Genomic DNA, 19,233 nt, shown 5'->3' on the forward strand with positions numbered 1-19,233 from the left:
GTCACCTTTATTTTTTAATTTTTACTTAAGTTTTACATTAAGAAATGCAAAGTAAAATGGAAAACATTGGTAATTAAAAGAAACACTTTATTTTTTTTGGAGCAGATCACATTCATACGTCATATTCTGTTCTTGGCCCCTGAGGGCTCTGTCATTCACGTGTGTTTCGTAACTAAATGTTGTAATTTGAATTCCATGTAACCTTGCAGTCCACCTGTGACAGCAGAGTGTATATCTTGCCGGTCATGTATTTTTGTACAAAGGGGGGTGAGGTCTGTCTTTAGCAGGCTATTCTTACCCCAACAACATTTGCTCTGCAAGTCCAAACATCCAAGAAATGGCCTTGAATGAAGTTCAGGGTATATGACATCAATACTGCACTGGAAAGATGTACAAAGCAGATATTTACAGAGCACTGTAATGTTTTATCTCACTGTATTCAGCTTCATCTCTTCATAAATCAACTCAACACTTGCTTTTCATGCACCAAATATTATTTAAAGCTGAAATGAATGTGAAAATACTTTGTTCTTTTCCCTTTTAATGTGCAGAGACATAATTGGCAATAGGGAAACCTGTCTGAAAACCATCAGTAGTTGTGTTTGCAATTGGATTAAATGAATGCATAGTTCACCTGAAAATGAAAATCTCATGTCGTTACAAACCTATAAGACCTTCGTTCATCTTCGGAACACGAATTAAGATATATTTCTGATGAAATCCGAGAGCTTTCTGTCCCTCCATAGACAGCAAGGGTCCTACCACAGTCAAGGCACAGAAACATAGTTAGGACATCGTTAAAATATTCCATGTGACATCAATGGTTCAACCTTAATTTTACGAAGTTACGAAATTGTTTATTAAACATTTTCTTTTCTTCCGTGTCAGTCTTCATTGTGGTACACTTGGGAACACATTTTCTTTGTGCACAAAAAGTATTCTCGTAGCTTCATAAAATTACAGTTGAACCACTGATGTCACATGGACTATTTTAACGATGTCCTTACTAGGGCTGCACGATAAATCGCATGCGATTATCATACGGATCTCGTCAGTAAAGCCAGTTCCGTGATTAGTAGTTAATCTCCATCACGTGCTTTCAGATGGAGCTGGGTTTAATACACAGAACCGTACATCACTGACAAGCTACGCAATATCGCGTTCATAATCGCAGATGAATCGTCTTTCATTATGAACGTGATATTGCGTAGTTTGTCATTTGCATGCGATTTATCGTGCAGCCCTAGTCCTTACTACCTTTCTGGGCCTTGAATGCGATTTCATCAAAAATATCTTAATTTGTGTTCCGAAGATGAACGAAGGTCTTACAGGTTTTTTAAGGTAATTAATGACAACATTTTTGGATGAACTATCCATTTGAATAATGATAATTTATTAAATTAATTATAATTTAATAAATGTAAATACATTTCTGTGTTATTATTTGTGAAGGAAAATTGTTTAGAATTAAATTACTTTTAGTCTGTTCAGACAATTCATAGCGGCTACATCTACAGACAAGTAGATGTCTGTTTTTTCCTGAAATTTTTTTTTCAGGAAATGTAAAAATCATCGCAACTCCATTTGGTGCCACTATTATCATTTGGTGCAGCAATTACACACTTCACTTTTAAATTACTTTTTTTTTTTTAAATACATGACATCATGAAAACTCATTTGAGCTGACAGCACTCAACGCAACCTCTTCTGTTAAGTAGAAACTAAATGACCCAGCTTGTTCTGTCTGTGTAACAGCGCAGCAATGTCGGGCTCTTTATCCATTATTTATTGACATGAGACATTATGTTACACTGTCCCAGACAAAGCACTCCACGTGGATATATCTGACGCATGATGTGTCAAAGAGTGACATGCCAGCTATGACTGTTATGATTAGCTAGCACATCATGGACACCATCAACCAGCACACACACACATACACAGACACAGACAAACACTCTTGAATTTGTGGTTTACGGGGACTCTCCATAGGTGTAATGGTTTTTATACTATACAAACTGTATGTGCTATTGCCCTACACCTAAACCTACGCCTTACAGGAAACTACTGGCAATTTTTGAAACACCGTTTTGTATGTTTTTTATGCCTTTTGTTTTACGGGGACACAGGAAGTGTCCTCATAAACCATTATATACCAGTATACACACACACACACACACACACACACACACACACACTTCAAACCATGTACATCTTTCATTTTTTATGTTCACATTTATCCTTCAGGCATAGAGAAGAGCCCCACCAGCACTTCTTTTCTTTCTTCCAGCTCTGACGCCCACCGTCAAGTTACCCCCTACTAAAACTTATCTCATGCCAACCCACACGTGCCAATCACAGCTTGTTACCAACCTGTTCTTAGTCTTCTAGACAGACATTGACGGTAGGTTGTTAGCAAGAATAGGTTGTTTATCCCTCTCTCTCTTTCTTTCTGTGTCAGGATCACAATGGAGGAAGAAACCCTGCTGCGAGAGAGACTGCAGGCTATAACAGTGAGTATCAGGCTGGATTTGTATTCTTTTTGGTTTTGTGTAACAGAGAATTGAGGTTTTATATTGGCAAGTGAAATATTATCACTTTATATATTGTTATTTGGCTTTGTTGTCAAGCTGATACTCACAAAACCTGTCTGAAACATGTACAGTATATAACACATGAATTTAGCATCGTTATGTCTGGTAACCTTAATAAGGTGAGAGTTTTTATTGTGTTATTTAACTAAAATCACTCAGAAAAAAAGTCATCTTAACAGTGTAGTCTTAACACTTCTGTAGCCTTAATAATATGAACCACTCAAACATTACTGGCCACACAACAAATCCGAGAGATTAATCTATGTTGCTTAAAAGTTTGTTGGTTTCTGTCAGTATATGAACTCTATTAAAGAACACTGAGAGTGTATATGGGGAAATCGGTCCATGTGTTATTTCTGTCCACACTCAGCCTTTGAGCTGTTCATTTTATACATGAAGTCATGGTTTATTAGAGAGTTAAAAATAATGCTGCAAAGCCTTCCTCTCAAAAAGGCTATATTAATTCTCTCTAGCATGCATGCTTGTGTTAATAGCAAGACATTAAATGGCACTTATAGAAAAATAAACAACAAAAGAATACGGAGGTCAAGGTGAAATGAAAAAGGTTTAGGATCTTTTTTACTTTACATAATGTGACTCTTATTTCTCAACAGGACAAAAGAAGAATTCGAGAGGAGATAGAAAAGAAACGAAGAAACATTGAAGAAGAGAAATTAAAGCTACAATATCTAAAGGTATGTATTGATATGAATAATAATTATAATTATTGTTTAATTATACAAACACACAAATTTATTTCATGCAATTGTATTTAATGTATTTATTTTGATATATTTTTAATAATAACAGTATAATCTTACTTATTGAAAATATATTATTTATAAATAATGTATTTAAATATAATGTAGTATAAAATATAAAAAGTATATTAGTATTAATATAACAGGCTACATAATATAATACAATATATAAAAATTATATAATTTTAAACAATTACATAAAAATAAATGCATTCATATGTTCTGTTATTTTATATTTTTTATTTAAAATAAGTGACAAATATATTATTTATAAATAATATATACATATGCACGCATAGAATATATATTATTATTAAAATATATTCAAATAAGTAATAATAAAAATGTTATTATTAGTAGAATAAATATATATTAATATATATTAATAGATTAATAGATAATAGAATGCATGTTTGAAAACACTGAAATATCTAATATATTTACAACATATATCTAACATATTTAATATGATCATTAAATTATTGTAGCCGAATGTGTTTGCATTTTGTGATTTTATTAGGTAATGTGTAAAGGTGTCATTTATTATTAATTTACAACACTGTAATGTAAATAAATAAACTGGCTGACACAAGATGCCTTCTTTGAACAAATAGAAGAAAACTCTCCGGGAACAATGGCTAATGGACGGATTGAGCACCCTGAGCGAAGAGGAGCAGGAATCTGCAAAGGCCCAGACTGAAGATAACCAGCAGCAGACTAAACTCCTGCAGTGCAATATCGACAGGTACTCTCACATCTCCACAAATATAAAACAACAAAAACTCTATCACTAATGGTGTGCAGGGTTCACAGCTTCCTCTTGATTGAGAGAAGCAAGTGGATTATTCTTGTTTAACCACTGAGATGGGCTTTCAGTGTTAGCCAAGGGTTAGACAGACAGACCTCACTCACTGTATTACATAAACTGTCTACTTACGCAACCCGCCTTGGCAGTGAGAGCCTGTTGACTTACGACAAGCTTTGTCTGCAAAAAAACAACCATTACGCAGGAGGTCATACCTGAAGCAGGAAGGATGACTAACACAACAAAAAGACAAAATAACTGAGGAAAAAACATTTTTCAGCTAGAACCACTCTCTTATAATGAGAGTTCCCATACACTCCCTGCAGAGCTTTATTTAGATGGAAAGGAAGTTTGCTTTCCAGCAGTTGTAAAGATGTAAAGGCCTTAAAGGACTCAAATCTCCACAGAGCTTTCTCGTGACAAATAGACTCCGCAATATGATGGCTGCTGTTTCAATCAGATGGATTAAGAGCGAAATAGCAATCTGATGAGAATCCACACAATCACAGGACAGAGGAAGCTTGTCATCTCCTCTAGGTTATCTTGATGTATACGTTCATGGCCCCAAACAAAACATAAATAATCATTCTGAAACTCTGAAACTAAAACTCAATTTTCAGTATCATCAGCTCTCTGCACATGCATAAAAAATGTTAAAGACTGAACAATTCCGAAAAATTACACAAGGAGGTGCCATTAGAATGACTTTCATGAAAGCAGTCTTCTTTTTACACATTACAGTTGTTGACTTTTTTGCCAAAATTTGGATTTTTTTTTTTTATTATGGCATACAATCAATCAATCAATAAATAAATACCTGTATTATAATTTGGTACAGTACTAAATTAGACTACATAGATAGATGATGTACAATAATGAAGTATTAGTTGAAAAGAAGCCAGAGCTGTACTTGTTTTTATTAATCAGAAATCAGACCTGTGCTTGTACTTTTTTTATTATATTTTTTTGTAATTTAATTTATTTTTAAAGATGTTTAGTTTAGCTTATTATTTTATGTTTTAGGGAAAAGGCCTATTTAGGGACTGGAGATGTAAATTAGGTGCCATTTTTATCTTATAATCTTTTTTTTTTTTCTTTCTTTTTTATGTGTTGTTCTGAAATCAAGTTTTTGTATACAAACAAATAATAAATGAAATAATACATGAATAATAATCAGTTTCCAACATGTTGGTCTGGGTCTGTATCAGGATTTCTGGAAACTCTATAAATTCAAATTGTTTGCACACAATGAAATTAAAGGCACGGTTCACCCAAAAAATAAAACAGTCATCATTTACTCACCTGTTCACTTCTAAACCTGTATGACTTTATTTCTTTTGTAAAACACAAAAGAAGATACTTTGAAAAATGTCTCAGAATTGTTTTTTGTCCATACAATAAAAGTCAGTGAGGTCCAATGTTGTTTTATACCCCTTTTACTTTCACTGTATGGACAAAAACATTTGTGTTCTGCAGAGTAAATAAAGTCATACAGGTTTGGGTCGACATGAGGTTGAGTAAATCAAGACAGAATTTTCATTTTTGGAAGATCTATGCTCTTAAGTTAAAAAAACAAAAAATGTGTTGCATTATTTCATACAAATATAACTTAGCTCAACTGAGCAATCAGCAAAAATATAAATAATTATGTATATAAATAATGTATATAAATATTTGTCTGCATCTTTTGCAGAATAGATCAGGAAATTGCAGTTCTGGAGACACAAGAGCTGGAGCTTTCTGCAAGAGAGCAAATTCTTCTGAAACAACTGAAGGAGGTGGAGAAAACTCCAGAGGACATCATAAAGGTATTGCTTGTGTAATCACTTTAAAAGGCCTGGAGACTCCTTACCGCTTATTACAACACAGAGCCACTTAAATTGGATCAGCTTTTGAGTTGGGAACAAGGGAAATCATTACAGTGCAGCATGCTGTGAAGATGCCCCTCGGTTTCAAATTGACGTCAAGATAAAATTGTTTGATGCCAGTTGCTGCTGTGAGGAAAGGATTGGTTTGCGTGATATGTGATCTGGTGTGATTTGTATGAAACTTGGTTTTGTTCTTCTTATCTCTTCATCAAATCCCGTTTTGGTACTGCACAAACTACTGTATTTCCCTGCAGGAAGTAAATGCAAATATCCGGCCAGGTAAAGAAAATTCTTCTTTTTGCTATATTGCTATTTGTACAGCATTCATTTCCCATGACACTTCCTCAACAGACCTACACAATGCTTCTTACAGAGCCAATCCAATACATCTACACTGCCATACCTGATGTCCCAAAGTCCTATACTCCCAAAACCAGGAGGAGAAGTGTCAATCCAGGAAAACATGAAACTGATGAAGAACAGGAGAAAAAAGGTACAATGAAGGCTTTTGTTTACACCACCAAATATTTGCTGATATAACGAGCACTTGAAATTTTGCACAGATATGTCAGGATGTTTAGACAGTGCAAACATGTCATCAAACTGTCCACTTCTGTAATTATAGCAATTCAAGGTTCGTAAATGCTGTTTTCATTTTTAATGAAAAAAAAATGAATAAGATGTTATCCATGACTGTAATTATGAGCATGACACAGAATTATGAAAGAGGCCCAATAATCAAAATATCGCCAGCTGAACAGGATATTGTATCTAGCTACAGACTGCAAGATGACACGTTTTTTATTAAAGCAATAAGCCCATGTGTTACAGTGTTTTTATCATGGGTAGGGGATATTTTTAAGCATATTAATTAACTAGAATATTTCCTCCACCAAATAAATGACAGTAAAGACTTTATTTTTAACAAATGTTGTTCTTTTCAACTTTCTATTTAAAAAAAAAAAACTATGAAAAAATGCATAATGGCTTTAACAAAAATATTAAGCAGCAAAACTGTTTTCAACATTGATATTAATAAGAAATGTTTCTTGAGCACCATATCAGCATTTTAGAATGATTTCTGAAAGATTGTGAAACACTGAAGACTGGATTAATGATGCTGAAAATTCAGAAATAAATTACATTTTAAAATGTATTTATAAATGTATGTAAGAAAACTTTTGAGTAAATTGTAATAATAATAATGCACAATATTAGTGTTTTACTGTATTTTTTTTTAAATAAATGCAGCCTTGGTAAATATATAGTAAGAAATATCTTTCAAAAACATTTAACTATTGATAAATATTTCTTGTACATTTAAGTTTTTTTTTTTTAATCTCTTGATTTGGTTTGTGTCTAACACTGTTATTTCCTTCAGCTACATACACCATGAAGATCAGTGTGGAAAAAGATCTCCGCACTGGTGAGAGTCACATCCTTTCCAGTGCCACCATCGCACCTCTGGATCTCCAACAACAAGGCATCAAAGTCTATGATGATGGGCGTAAATCTGTCTATGCCTTGCCACTTGATGCACAGGACTCCCAGAACGACATGAATGAGATGAGCCCTCTTGAAGTAGAGGAACTTCTGATGAAAGCCTCAGAGAAGAAAGACCCAACTGATGTGGAATACCACGAACCAGTGTTTTCAAGCCCATTCAGTCGACCTACATCCCCTCAGAGGACAGAAAGAGGCTACATCAGCCTTCATGGCCTTCAGATGCCCAATAAGAACCAGAGTCCCTTTCAGGCTGAGAGCTTTACCAAACAAGAAGCCCTTTACATTCCAACCACTAAAACCAACCAGTATTTGGGCACCAACCAACTGGCTCAAAATGGATCATATGCTAATAGTGAATACAGCGGCATAACCAGGATCAGCCCAGCATCTTCTCCCATACAAGAGTATGAAGAACAGCTTCGGATAACTCCAACAGCAGACTCCGGGCTGGGATTCGGACGGTTTTCCCCTCTGAATCAAAAGGAAGACTCTAGTGTCAACTTTGTGAGCTTCCTCCCTCCTGAGGTGGAATCTGGTGAACCTGTTACCATGATCTTCATGGGTTATCAAAACGTTGAGTCAGATGAGGAAGATGAAGGAATCCAGGCTGAACTGGTAGTTATTAGTGATGACGATGATGATGAAGATTCTGAGGAAGCCACTTTGTCGTACCACCCTCTGGGCTACCGCAGCAAGATCTTCAAACCCAACAGTACGGTGTACCGCTCTGAGATCAGGCCTGGTGCCATCAGAACCTCCAGCTCTGGAAGACAGATGCTTGGAAATGAAACCAAAGACCCAACAGACACAGATGCCATTCGAAGAGTGAGAAGACAATTTGGTTTCTAATTCCATACTAACTTTTCTGTTCCTTGCATTTCTTTGAGTTATTGGTAACCCTTTACAAGGGTTTCATATGTTAACATTAAAGGGATAGTTCACCCAAAAATGAAAATTATGTCATTAGTTACAATTTACTCACCCTCATGTCACTCCAAATCCATAATACCTTCATTCATCGTCGGAACACAAATTAAGATATTTTGATGAAATCCGAGAGCTTTCTGACCCTGCATAGACAAAACGCAACTATAATGTTCAAGGCCCAGAAAGGTAGTAAGGACATTGTTAAAATAGTCCATGTGACATCAGGGGTTCAACTTTAATGTTATGAAGCTACAAGAATACCTTTTTGCACAAAGAAAATGAAAATAATTACTTTATTCAACAATTTCTTCTCTTTCGTGTCAGTCTCCGCCACGTGTTCAGGAAAGTAAAGATAACTATAAGGGTAACTATATTAGCATCCACACCAATGCATAATAAGGTTCTGCCGCTTTAAATGCTCAAGCTCATTAAATCTGGATGGATTTTGATTGCTGTACCTGACTTCTTTATTTTCACAGAATTGGAATGATTGTTATAGGAGTGACCCCGAATAGTCCAAGATTCATGCTTCCATAGGAGGAGCCCGATTCGACTCCCAATCTCACAGTCGAATATTCGCGGGGTGTTATGATCATGCCATTTTGGCTATGGGGGTGCTCAATGTCTGATTTCACATAGAACTACCAGTTTTCTCTTAATAAGTTAATATACAGCCTATTAAGATAATGTTCTAAATAAGAATCTGAAAAGAAAGAAGCTTTTAATAAATATTTTTAACGTGCGTGAATAAATCCAACCACCCCTATAGATTATAAATTTCACTTAATCCAACATTTTGGCTGCAAGGATTTAAATCTTTAACAAGACAGAGTGAAAGAATGGATTTTTTTCGATCAGGTAGGGTATACGAGATTTCAAAATATTTCAGCCGGTTTATATATATCCTGTATTATTTATCTGGTACAAGATGCATTTAAATTACGCTGTAGTAAAACGCTTTGTAATAGCTTACTATGGTGATTATCTCTTCAGTGCGCAGCGCGAGCAGTGCAAACAACAATGCATGCAGAATATTAATAACTATGACTGGGACTGTCATATATATAACATTATAATGAGAACACTATTATAATAAAACGCTGTGAATTTTTAGAGTTTAGTTGCAGTGTTTCTGCGCGTTGTTGCTAAAGAACGCGTCCACAAAATGAGTTCATTCAGAGCCGCACAGACACGTTCATGCATTCGGGGGATTTTGTGCAGATAGCCTATAAATCGTAATATTGACGTTATATTGTATAAATAACAAACCGTATTCAATATGATATAAATGATGAGTTAAATCCCATTGATTAAAAACCTGCTATCAAATGCTTCACTCTACTGGTCATCTACAGCGCGTGCAGCTCAAATGCAGAACATTAATAACTAACTGTCATATAGGCTAACGTTATAATGAGAGCGCTGTTGTAAAAAATGTTGTGAATTCTTAGGGTTTCGCTGACGTTTAATGTTAACTATCTTTTAATAGAAAAAAAAAAAAACATTTATTTTTGTATCTGCGATCCAATGTATGATTTGACTCTTGGTAATGTATTTTGACCCCGCCCCCAAACATATGATTCGACTATCAGTCGACCATAGACATCTATGCAGTCGACTATCAGCAAGATTCGAAAATGCCGATTTGACTATAGACGGTTTCATCAGGCGCACGCGCCTGGACCTAAATTAACTTCCGGTCTGTGTTTGTTTATCGGTTTGTGGCGCCGGCTACAAACGCAGTTAAAGTTAAAGTGATGAGTAATGAAGTTGGGCTCAGATTGTTGTGCTGTGGAATGTGTTTCACATACATTTATTTATTTGTGGCGACCCACCATGATATCAAAACTGACCGATTTTCCAAAAGGCTTCGTTGAATGAGCACGTAACCAGAGGTGGGTAGAGTACCCAAAAACTGTACTCAAGTAAAAGTAAAAGTAATAGTCTGAATAGTTACTTGAGTAAGAGTAAAAAAGTATCGGATAAAAAAACTACTCAAGTAGTTAGTTACTAGTTACTTTGGATCATATACTGAATATAGTCTATTTTTATTTAGATATATAGATATTTAGATACAATTTTACACACACACACACACACACACAGCCGTTCAAAATACCTTTAATTTTTTTTTAATGTAATTTATTTCAGTGATGCAAATCAGAATTTTTATCAGCCTGATTTATTATCAATGCTGCTCTTTTTTAGCTTTCTATTCATAAAAGAATCCTGAACAAAATGTCACAGGTTCCAAAAAATATTAAGCAGCAAAACTGTTCCCTGTTGAAAAAAACAGCATATGCTGGTATGGTATGTTTTGAAGCATGGGATGCTGGTTTGAACTGATTTAAGCTGGTCCTTTGCTTGTCCTAAGCTGGTCCAACCTGCTCAAGACCAGCACATGACCAGCACAAACCAGCATCCCAGCTTCAAAACATATCTAACCAGCATATGCTGTTTTTTGTTTTGTTTTTTCAACAACACTGGTAATAAAACAATATATTTTAATGATTTCTGAAGGATCATATTACACTGAAAACTGGAGTAACAGCTGATACAAATTCTGATTTGCATCACTGACAGGCCCGGATTAACACAGTGTAGTGCCCTAGGGTGACCACATTTGAAGTCACCCCCCCGTTTTTTTAATAATAAAAAAAAAAATTCCATAAGAACAGGTAGAATAAGAAGAATAAGTTACTAATCAAAAGAAATCATTCAACAAAATTAGTTTCCACTACAAAGGTGGCACAGAAGAACACAAAAGTGGCATGTAGGTAAATTTACAGACATTTAGAGAGGCTCAGAGGTGGCATGGATGTTTTAAATTCATAGCAATGTTGTGAGATTAATGTTTTAAATATAACATTTTGAATATAGAACTATTGTTTGATTGAAATGATTTAAATAACTGAAAGGACACTTTAAACATAAAAATAAAACTGCCAACAGGTGGCGGTAAGTCACTGATTCGTTTGAACAGCTGATTCATTCAGGAACGAAGCAAGTGACTCACTTTATGAGTGGGTAATTGAATCACTGACTCACTAGACTCATTTAAAAACGCAGGTTCATTCATAAATGAAACACCGCTATGTTTAAATGGAGATGCGCAGCGGCTCGGCTGTGACTGTTTGAAACTATGTTCCTTGACTAAATAGAGCAAAATCAGGCAATATTGTTAAAAGTCATACAATGTACATCACTTTATATAACTTATTGTTTATTGAGCTGTTGTATTAATTTAATATCACATTTACAAACACCTTTAATAATCTTTAAAAGCTGTTACTCACTTCAGCAATCTCACAAAACTCCATTATAATCAATGAAGCTCTCTACACTGCACAACGAATCTCTTATTTACACTATCTACACTTTGTTTGTTATAACGAGAGCATTTGTGAGCGTGCATAACTGCACTGAACAAAAGTATTTTGAGCAGTGAGTGGATTCTGATTAACATTGCATTCAAGGAATCAACATATGTCTGCGATACAGTAGGCCCACTCACCGCTGCACAAACACGCAAGTAGAAATCTTTGAAGCTCCTCTCAGCGCAAACACAAATAGCCTATGCTGATCGGGTTAGTCGCACAGGTGCTCCTAAATATGTTTTGATAGTCGCACACAGTAGCTACTTTTCAGTCGCCCTGTATAGCCCTGGCTATGTGTCATGATATTTTCTCTTCTTTTTTTTTTAATTTACGTTTCGCACAACCGCCAAGTCGATGCTGCCTATCCATTTGTGAATAAATATGCTCGACTCTGACTGGGGGGAGGGGGCAAATACACTGGGACCTGACCCAATCGCAATTCTTTATATGCGTGCATGTATTTGATATTCTCTCAGTATATTGTATCATTAACTGTTCATTTTCTATGCATTTGTATCTCTTCCAGCAAAATAATATATACAAAACATGAAAAAATATTTTAAAGGTCTTGTCATTATCGTAATCACTTGGTGCCACCCTATTGGCTGGTGCCCCAGGGCACTCGCCCAATCCCGTCTATGGATAATCTGGCCCTGATCACTGAGTTAAATTTAATTATATTTTAAATTTTAATTATGTATTATAAATGTATATAACCTCTGACACGGAGAAGAGTAAAATCTCCTCACATGACCGCTACAGAACATCTGAACATAACGAAACAAATGCACATTGACGGATCTTCTTCCGTCTGTTCTGCAAAATGTAAACAAATGTAGCCTTTATTTCTGCAAGCGTAAAGATTGTGAAAATTTCCATATTAATTGTGTCTAGGCAAGGCATTCCTCCTGGAACTAACGTGGGTTTGGCGGGTGTTTATTTCATACTCTGTCACAGCTTATTTAATGAATCAAATATACATTGTATTTAATGTGTAAGGTACATGTACAACAAACTGGTAATGTCATAGTGGTATCGTGTACTGTAAACGAATCTATACCTGTGGAACCGTCAGCACACGCGGTGTTCGCCTAATAAAGATCTTCATAGCTAGCAAACCATAACCTTTGCAGATGTTTTCAACTGACTGTTGATCCAGAGCCACGTCTTCAGCGCTCTTGATGTTACAACTCTGAGTGAGAACCGCTTCAGACGACTCAGCGCGTGCGGCAGGGAACTGAACGAATCATTCAAACTGATTCGCGAACCGATTCATTGGTCTGCCAACTGGTTTGATCAAGCCTTGAATAGAATTGACTCAAAAGAATGAATCATTCGCGAACGGGCATCGCTCATTGCCCAGAAAAAAAAGTAAATGGCGCGCTTGGAATAAATTGAAGGATTTTTAACTTGTATGCATTAAGATAAAGTAACGAGAGGAGCGTCGCCCACAGTAACGAAGTAAAAGTACCGTTTTTTCACTAAAAATGTACTCGAGTAAGAGTAAAAGTACCCATTTTTAAATATACTCTAAAAGTATTAGTTACCCAAAAAATTTACTCAAGTAAATGTAACGAAGTAAATGTAACTCGTTACTACCCACCTCTGCACGTAACGCATGTTTAAAAATCAAAAGGAGGCGCGGGTGTTTTTATATCACTGTATTTCTGAAGGAACACTGTCTTTAGAAGATGTTCGATGTCATTTTCATTTCATCTGGCATGTTATATGCCTGATAAAGCAGCGTTTGTAAGCTCAGCGCTGCTTTGTGTAACGTACAGCCCAACAGCCGTTTCCGGGGAAACCTCTAGTTCTCCTGCTTTAAAGCGCCTCCTGCTGGCAGAGAATGAATTTGCATTTTTAATAAGTCCGTCCAAGTAGTTATCGCTGCATCTCAGTCCGTCTGATTTACGCAGCAAACATATTTTGCTTGTTATCAAAACATAATCTACTCTAGAGGGACTTAGCTGTTGTTACTGATTGTATTTGGAAGTCTACCGGAAGTTAAGTTAGGGCCACAAAAGCGCGCATGCGCAGTAACGTTTGTTTATGTTGTTGCCGTTGAAACCGTCTATACAAATCCTTAGTCGGGGACACCCCTAGATTATTAAAACTTTATAGTTTTTGTTATAGTTATCATCCTTGGCGTGAATGGGACTTTAATCACCATTACTCACCATTATTTACTCAAAAGAAGATATTTGGAGAAATGTCTCAACAACTGAAGCGAGTTGGCTCCAGTGTTGTTTGGATCTCAAAGTTCTTTTATAGAGTGTTCCACAGAAGAAAGTAAGTCATACAGGTTTGAAACTAAATGAGAGTAAATTATGACATCATTTTCATTTTTGGGTGGACAATTCCTTTAATGCATCAGGTATCATGAACAACCACTTTCATACCAATATCTACATATGCCAATACATTTTGAACATTTTTAACTGTATAAATTAACATTAGTTAATGCATTATGGTCAAACATTAGTCACCAATAAACAATTAATAATTGCTTTAGAAATGTTCATTCTTAGTCCATGATACCTAATACTTTAACTGATGTCGAACCTTATTGTAACTTTAAGAAAGCAAAGAAACATTGCTGACAGCCAGACCTCTAAAAATACTAGATAAGACTTATCATCAACTAAAATATCTGTCAGAGGAGTACTAAAGTGAACCCGTCTCCTCAAGTAAACTCTTGCTGCTTTACTTCCACCTAGTGGTCTATATCTTCATATTTTGTTAGGCATTTCATAAGTTTAAAGCATCCATACTTGGAAAAATGCATGACATGCATGAAATGAAACTTACTGCTTGTCTTATAACAACTGTTTTGCTATTATATGATTAATCAAATTAATAAACTTATGCTTTGACATGTTAACTTGCTGCTGTGGTACTTTTTTGTTAGCACATTGACTGTTGTATTATTTTAAGTAATACAACAAGATTTGTTAAACAGGGGTTATCAGACTTGGGATTTACCATAACACAAAAATATACCATGGTAGCTATATAGTTTCTGCCAAGAAAACAAAACAAAACAAACAAACTGTAAATCTGTGGTAACTGTTAAGAAATAAAAATAAAAGATTCAGAAAATAAATCCCATTGTAGTAATTTCTATGGTATTGTGGCAGAGGCTGTGGTTACCATGGTAAATGTGTGTAATGGCTGATAAAACATAATAGCTTTCCAAGATATCTTTCTGAACCATTATTCATTCTTTACACACTGTCTTTATTTTGTTTCATTAAAGGTTCAGCTGTTTCCGACAGCTAATGTGTGATTTAGGGTAGTTTTGTCTTTTTTTTTCTCCACCAGAGTAATGCACCGTTCTCGTCCATCAGCAATAATTGAGCACTTTGTCCTTGGTAGCTTTTAAGACGTTGTGTCTGCTGAAGAGGTCTTTCATAACATCTGCTAAAGAGAGTGTTATGTAATAATCCTTGGCTTGCATTACATAAGGCGCAAAATTAATGCTAAAATCCTCAACGTTCTGCATATTCATTGTTTTCTCTGTTTTGTCATCCCCTGATTTTGGCACGCCAGTGCAGGATGAATGTGTTAACTGCAATCCCATCATCTTCTCTAATGACAGACCGCAAACAAATCAACTGATTTAATTGATTGATTGGATCGTACTGGATTTTGATTGGCTTGAAACAAACTAACCACGTGCATGCAGAATATCTAGGTGTGATTAAACTGAATTATTTTCACTGTCCTCTCCACAGGGCTGCCAATCAAACTGTCTCAGCTAGGAAAATACATGTAACCTCTTCAAATGTCGACATCTTGTATTTCCTGATGAGGATGAAAAGGACTGAGAGACTGATCTGGAAAAGAAAAAAAAAAAAAAACTGCTTATGACAAATCATATTTGAGTGCCAAAAACAGCATTTGTTCATTATTTCATGTTGTACATAATGTTCTTCATTTGACTGTTCTGTAAATTATGCTGTTTGTTGGTAATATTTTTTCTTTTCTTTTTTTTTAATCAAAGAGGAAAAAATATCTGGTGAATTACTTTTGCACCAGAAATTATATGTCAACACTACTGACATCACTCTTTTGTTTATCAAACTGTTGAAAAAATACAAAATGCTGTAGTTATATATTTTTAATCAGTGATGGTCGTCACATTTTCTAGTACAAAAAAAAAAAAACATATAATCATCCCTAAAACAATTTGCATTTACTTTACTTTTTATAACTATTTTAAACACAGCAAAAAATATTAAGAATTTTTTTTAGAGAATATTAAATTTGTTGTTAACAATAAATTTAGCAATTTTTAGAGAAAGAAAAAAAAAATCAGGAAAAAATAACCAATTGAGTAAAAAATATATTTAAATATACTTTTATTCAGAAAACAAGTTAGATTCTTTTAAATAAACAAGTTTTTAATATTTTGCACATTTTGTTTTGGAAGTAAAATTATCCTGCCCTACAGTAAAACGACTAAAATACTGATTGGTAATATTATTTTTTGCAGTCTGGTATTTGTTGACATGATTCAATCAAAATTGGTCTAAAAGAAGTGACAAGTGTTTACTACTGCAATATTATTTCTGAGTCACTTGATCTTCGACTTGGCCACTGCGTCAGTGCAGAGGGCAGGTTTTGAGAGGACAGTTATAAACCGTATTACGGCTGATTCTCAAAAGATGAGAGAATCTCATTACATGAAACCTTGAGAATATGCTTGATTGATAGAAAGCTTTTAAGAAATTCCTTGTGCGACTGTGTGCGTGTGTCGGAACGGCTGAGGCTGCTCAGCTATTGGCTGTTTCTGGTACATTCAGAGCAAGTCACAGTCTCTGTGGTTACAGAGAAGCAGAGCTTCAGCCAAGACAGAATCGCTGAGCACGTACCCTGTCCTCTCTCTGCTCGTATCACAACAAGGTAGGACACTGAGAACTTTATGAATAGTTAGACTTCTACTTTGTGAAAATGAATATGGGGTGAATAAACTTGTTTAGGTGTCATGCTGTTGGTTTTATATGGAGTTTTTGCTGGATTGCTGTTATATTTTCTTCTGTGGTGCTGTAAAGAATGTAATATTATTGAGATGTTATTACAAACAGATGCTAAACTCACTGGATTTGTGCTGATATTGTCTAAAGAGACTTGATTTTGTGCAAACAAGTGTGTGAGAGTGTGTACGCTTGCATGAGGTTTTTATCTGCAGTCTGTATTTTTTAGAGCATTAGATTTTTGTTTGCTCTTTCTACTGTATTTTATATCAGACTTAATATTGTTGCACTATAAATGTGAGAAATAAGATTGAAAAAGTACTTGCATTGATATTTGGTATGTATATTGTTGCATTTTTTTATAAGCTGGCATGTCATGGATTTTTAAGAATTATGGATCAGTCATATAAAATAAATAAAACTCATGGGCTTGTATTCATCGACGTCTTCTCCTATTTTGACCCTTAAGTGTGAAAATGTTGCTGTCACTGTGGAACAACCTGAGAAACAGAAGCTGTGAAAGTTTAATTAATCCCAGGCTGCTTGTACAAACCTCAAGCACTTCAGAAAACGTGGAATACGAGAACTGAGATGTTGTTAGACAACATCAGCACTGGGCTTCTCAGCTGAATGTGTGTGTGGGTGTGTGAGTGTGTTTTAGAGTGAATTAAAGTGTCCGCGTGGGTGAGAGGAGGCATGTGTGTGTGAGTGTGTGTGCCTGGGGTAAATGTGAGACAGGGATGGATCCTGTTTGGAAATGATTACAGATGAGAAAGTCTCCTGCTCCATTTCACACTCCCATTAATGCAGAGAAGAGCAGAGAGCTGACACACTGCTATTAATATGTCAGCAAAAACATACATTTTCTAAGCCTGTATGCATAAATGTATTCATAAAATCCAGTATTCATAATGGCTTATAATACAACTTAAAATCAGGTATGTTCCTTTATAAATTAAAACCACATTTATAACTGAAAATTCAGTCAATTTCATGATTTGAAATTCTAAATCATGAATTTCAGTTCACTAAATTTCGAACTGAAAATTCACTAAATATATATATGTATATATATATATATAGAGAGAGAGAGAGAGAGAGATGACTTTATGCACATTATATACAAGTAAATTACAATAGATAACATTTGTATACAGATTATAAAATATATTATTTCAGATTTTTTATTTGGAACTGTAACACTTTCTATGACATCTAAATGTCTCATATATTAAATGATAATGGATATAATTGTTTTAAAAGTTTCTAATATATATGTATATATATTTTTATTTATAATTTGTGTTTATATATATATATATGTGTGTGTGTGTGTGTGTGTATATATGTATATATTTTTTATTTATAATTTGTGTTTATATATATATATATATATATATGTGTGTGTGTGTGTGTGTGTGTGTGTATATATATGTGTATATATATATACACACACACACATATATATATATATATATATACACACACACATATATATGTGTATATATATATTTTATTTATAATTTGTGTTTATGTGTGTGTGTGTGTGTGTGTGTGTGTGTATATATATATATATATATATATATATTGTTATAACATTTATACAAATGAACAAATTATATTATATACAAATTTTTATAAACATGATTTTATACACATACTGTATATCATTTTATATTATATATACTGTACATTTTATATTCCTTTTCATATTCGTATTATTTGTACTTCATTCACATATATTTATTCATATTTAATCTGTTGCTGTATTAAAGCCACTTTTTACTATTTACAAGCAGCTTCAAAAAGTACATGTAAGAAATTTTTATAGTCGTGTAAATAAAACTAACACTATCATTCAAATTATTTTTCCATTCAAGCTGATAAATCTCAAAATTCTCCATTTGAGACATTTGTATCTTAGTCTGCAGTGCTCTCATGCCGCATAGTGACATTTTTTCTCATCTGGGAACATATCCAAGGGCTCTGTGCCAGTCACATATGTCTGAATGACCACCTACGCTCTGGCCCCCCAGCACCTGTTACTGTGATGCTCCACGCAGGTTATTATTTCATTCTGAATAGAGCAACCTTGAGCCTAAAATGCTATTTTTCAATGGCCTATGCTCACACAATGATGCACACAAACTTTTTGATACTGAAACAGTTCAAAATGTATCTCTCAATTGTATTTATTAGTGATAGCTCCACCCCAAACTGTGACATTCCCCATGACATCACTTCCTAAAAGAAGTCATTTAAGGAAATCCATCAGAAAGTGACACTTGACCTCACTGACAAGCCACTCACTGACAAGCCACTATTGATCAGTTAGCAAAAACAAAGGAGCGACCAATCAGAGTTGAGTGTTGAGTGTACCAGGGAGATGCCCTGAGGTGACCACTCGCGCCAACATCAG

The 19,233-nt window shown here is 34.8% G+C and overlaps 1 protein-coding gene across 5 annotated transcripts in view; it reads left to right on the forward strand.

Moving 5' to 3' along the window:
- The window catches only part of palmdb (palmdelphin b), a 43,319-nt gene that overhangs the window by 17,463 nt on the left and 6,623 nt on the right, over positions 1–19,233 (forward strand). For 2 of the 5 annotated variants that reach the window (XM_058765279.1, XM_058765278.1), the window contains exons 5-8: positions 2,462–2,513; positions 3,209–3,289; positions 3,970–4,100; positions 5,854–5,968. In XM_058765279.1, the coding sequence (XP_058621262.1) occupies positions 2,469–2,513; positions 3,209–3,289; positions 3,970–4,100; positions 5,854–5,968 (372 nt within the window). In that variant the 5' untranslated portion in view covers positions 2,462–2,468. Of the gene's footprint in view, positions 1–2,461; positions 2,514–3,208; positions 3,290–3,969; positions 4,101–5,853; positions 5,969–6,282; positions 6,308–6,401; positions 6,522–7,409; positions 8,360–9,272; positions 9,320–13,156; positions 14,128–15,572; positions 17,925–19,233 lie in introns of those variants that run through there. The other 3 variants (XM_058765282.1, XM_058765280.1, XM_058765281.1) reach the window with 3 other exon arrangements.

This window comes from Onychostoma macrolepis, chromosome 24, assembly GCF_012432095.1.
Source record: "Onychostoma macrolepis isolate SWU-2019 chromosome 24, ASM1243209v1, whole genome shotgun sequence".
NCBI classification, from domain to species: Eukaryota; Metazoa; Chordata; class Actinopteri; order Cypriniformes; family Cyprinidae; genus Onychostoma; species Onychostoma macrolepis.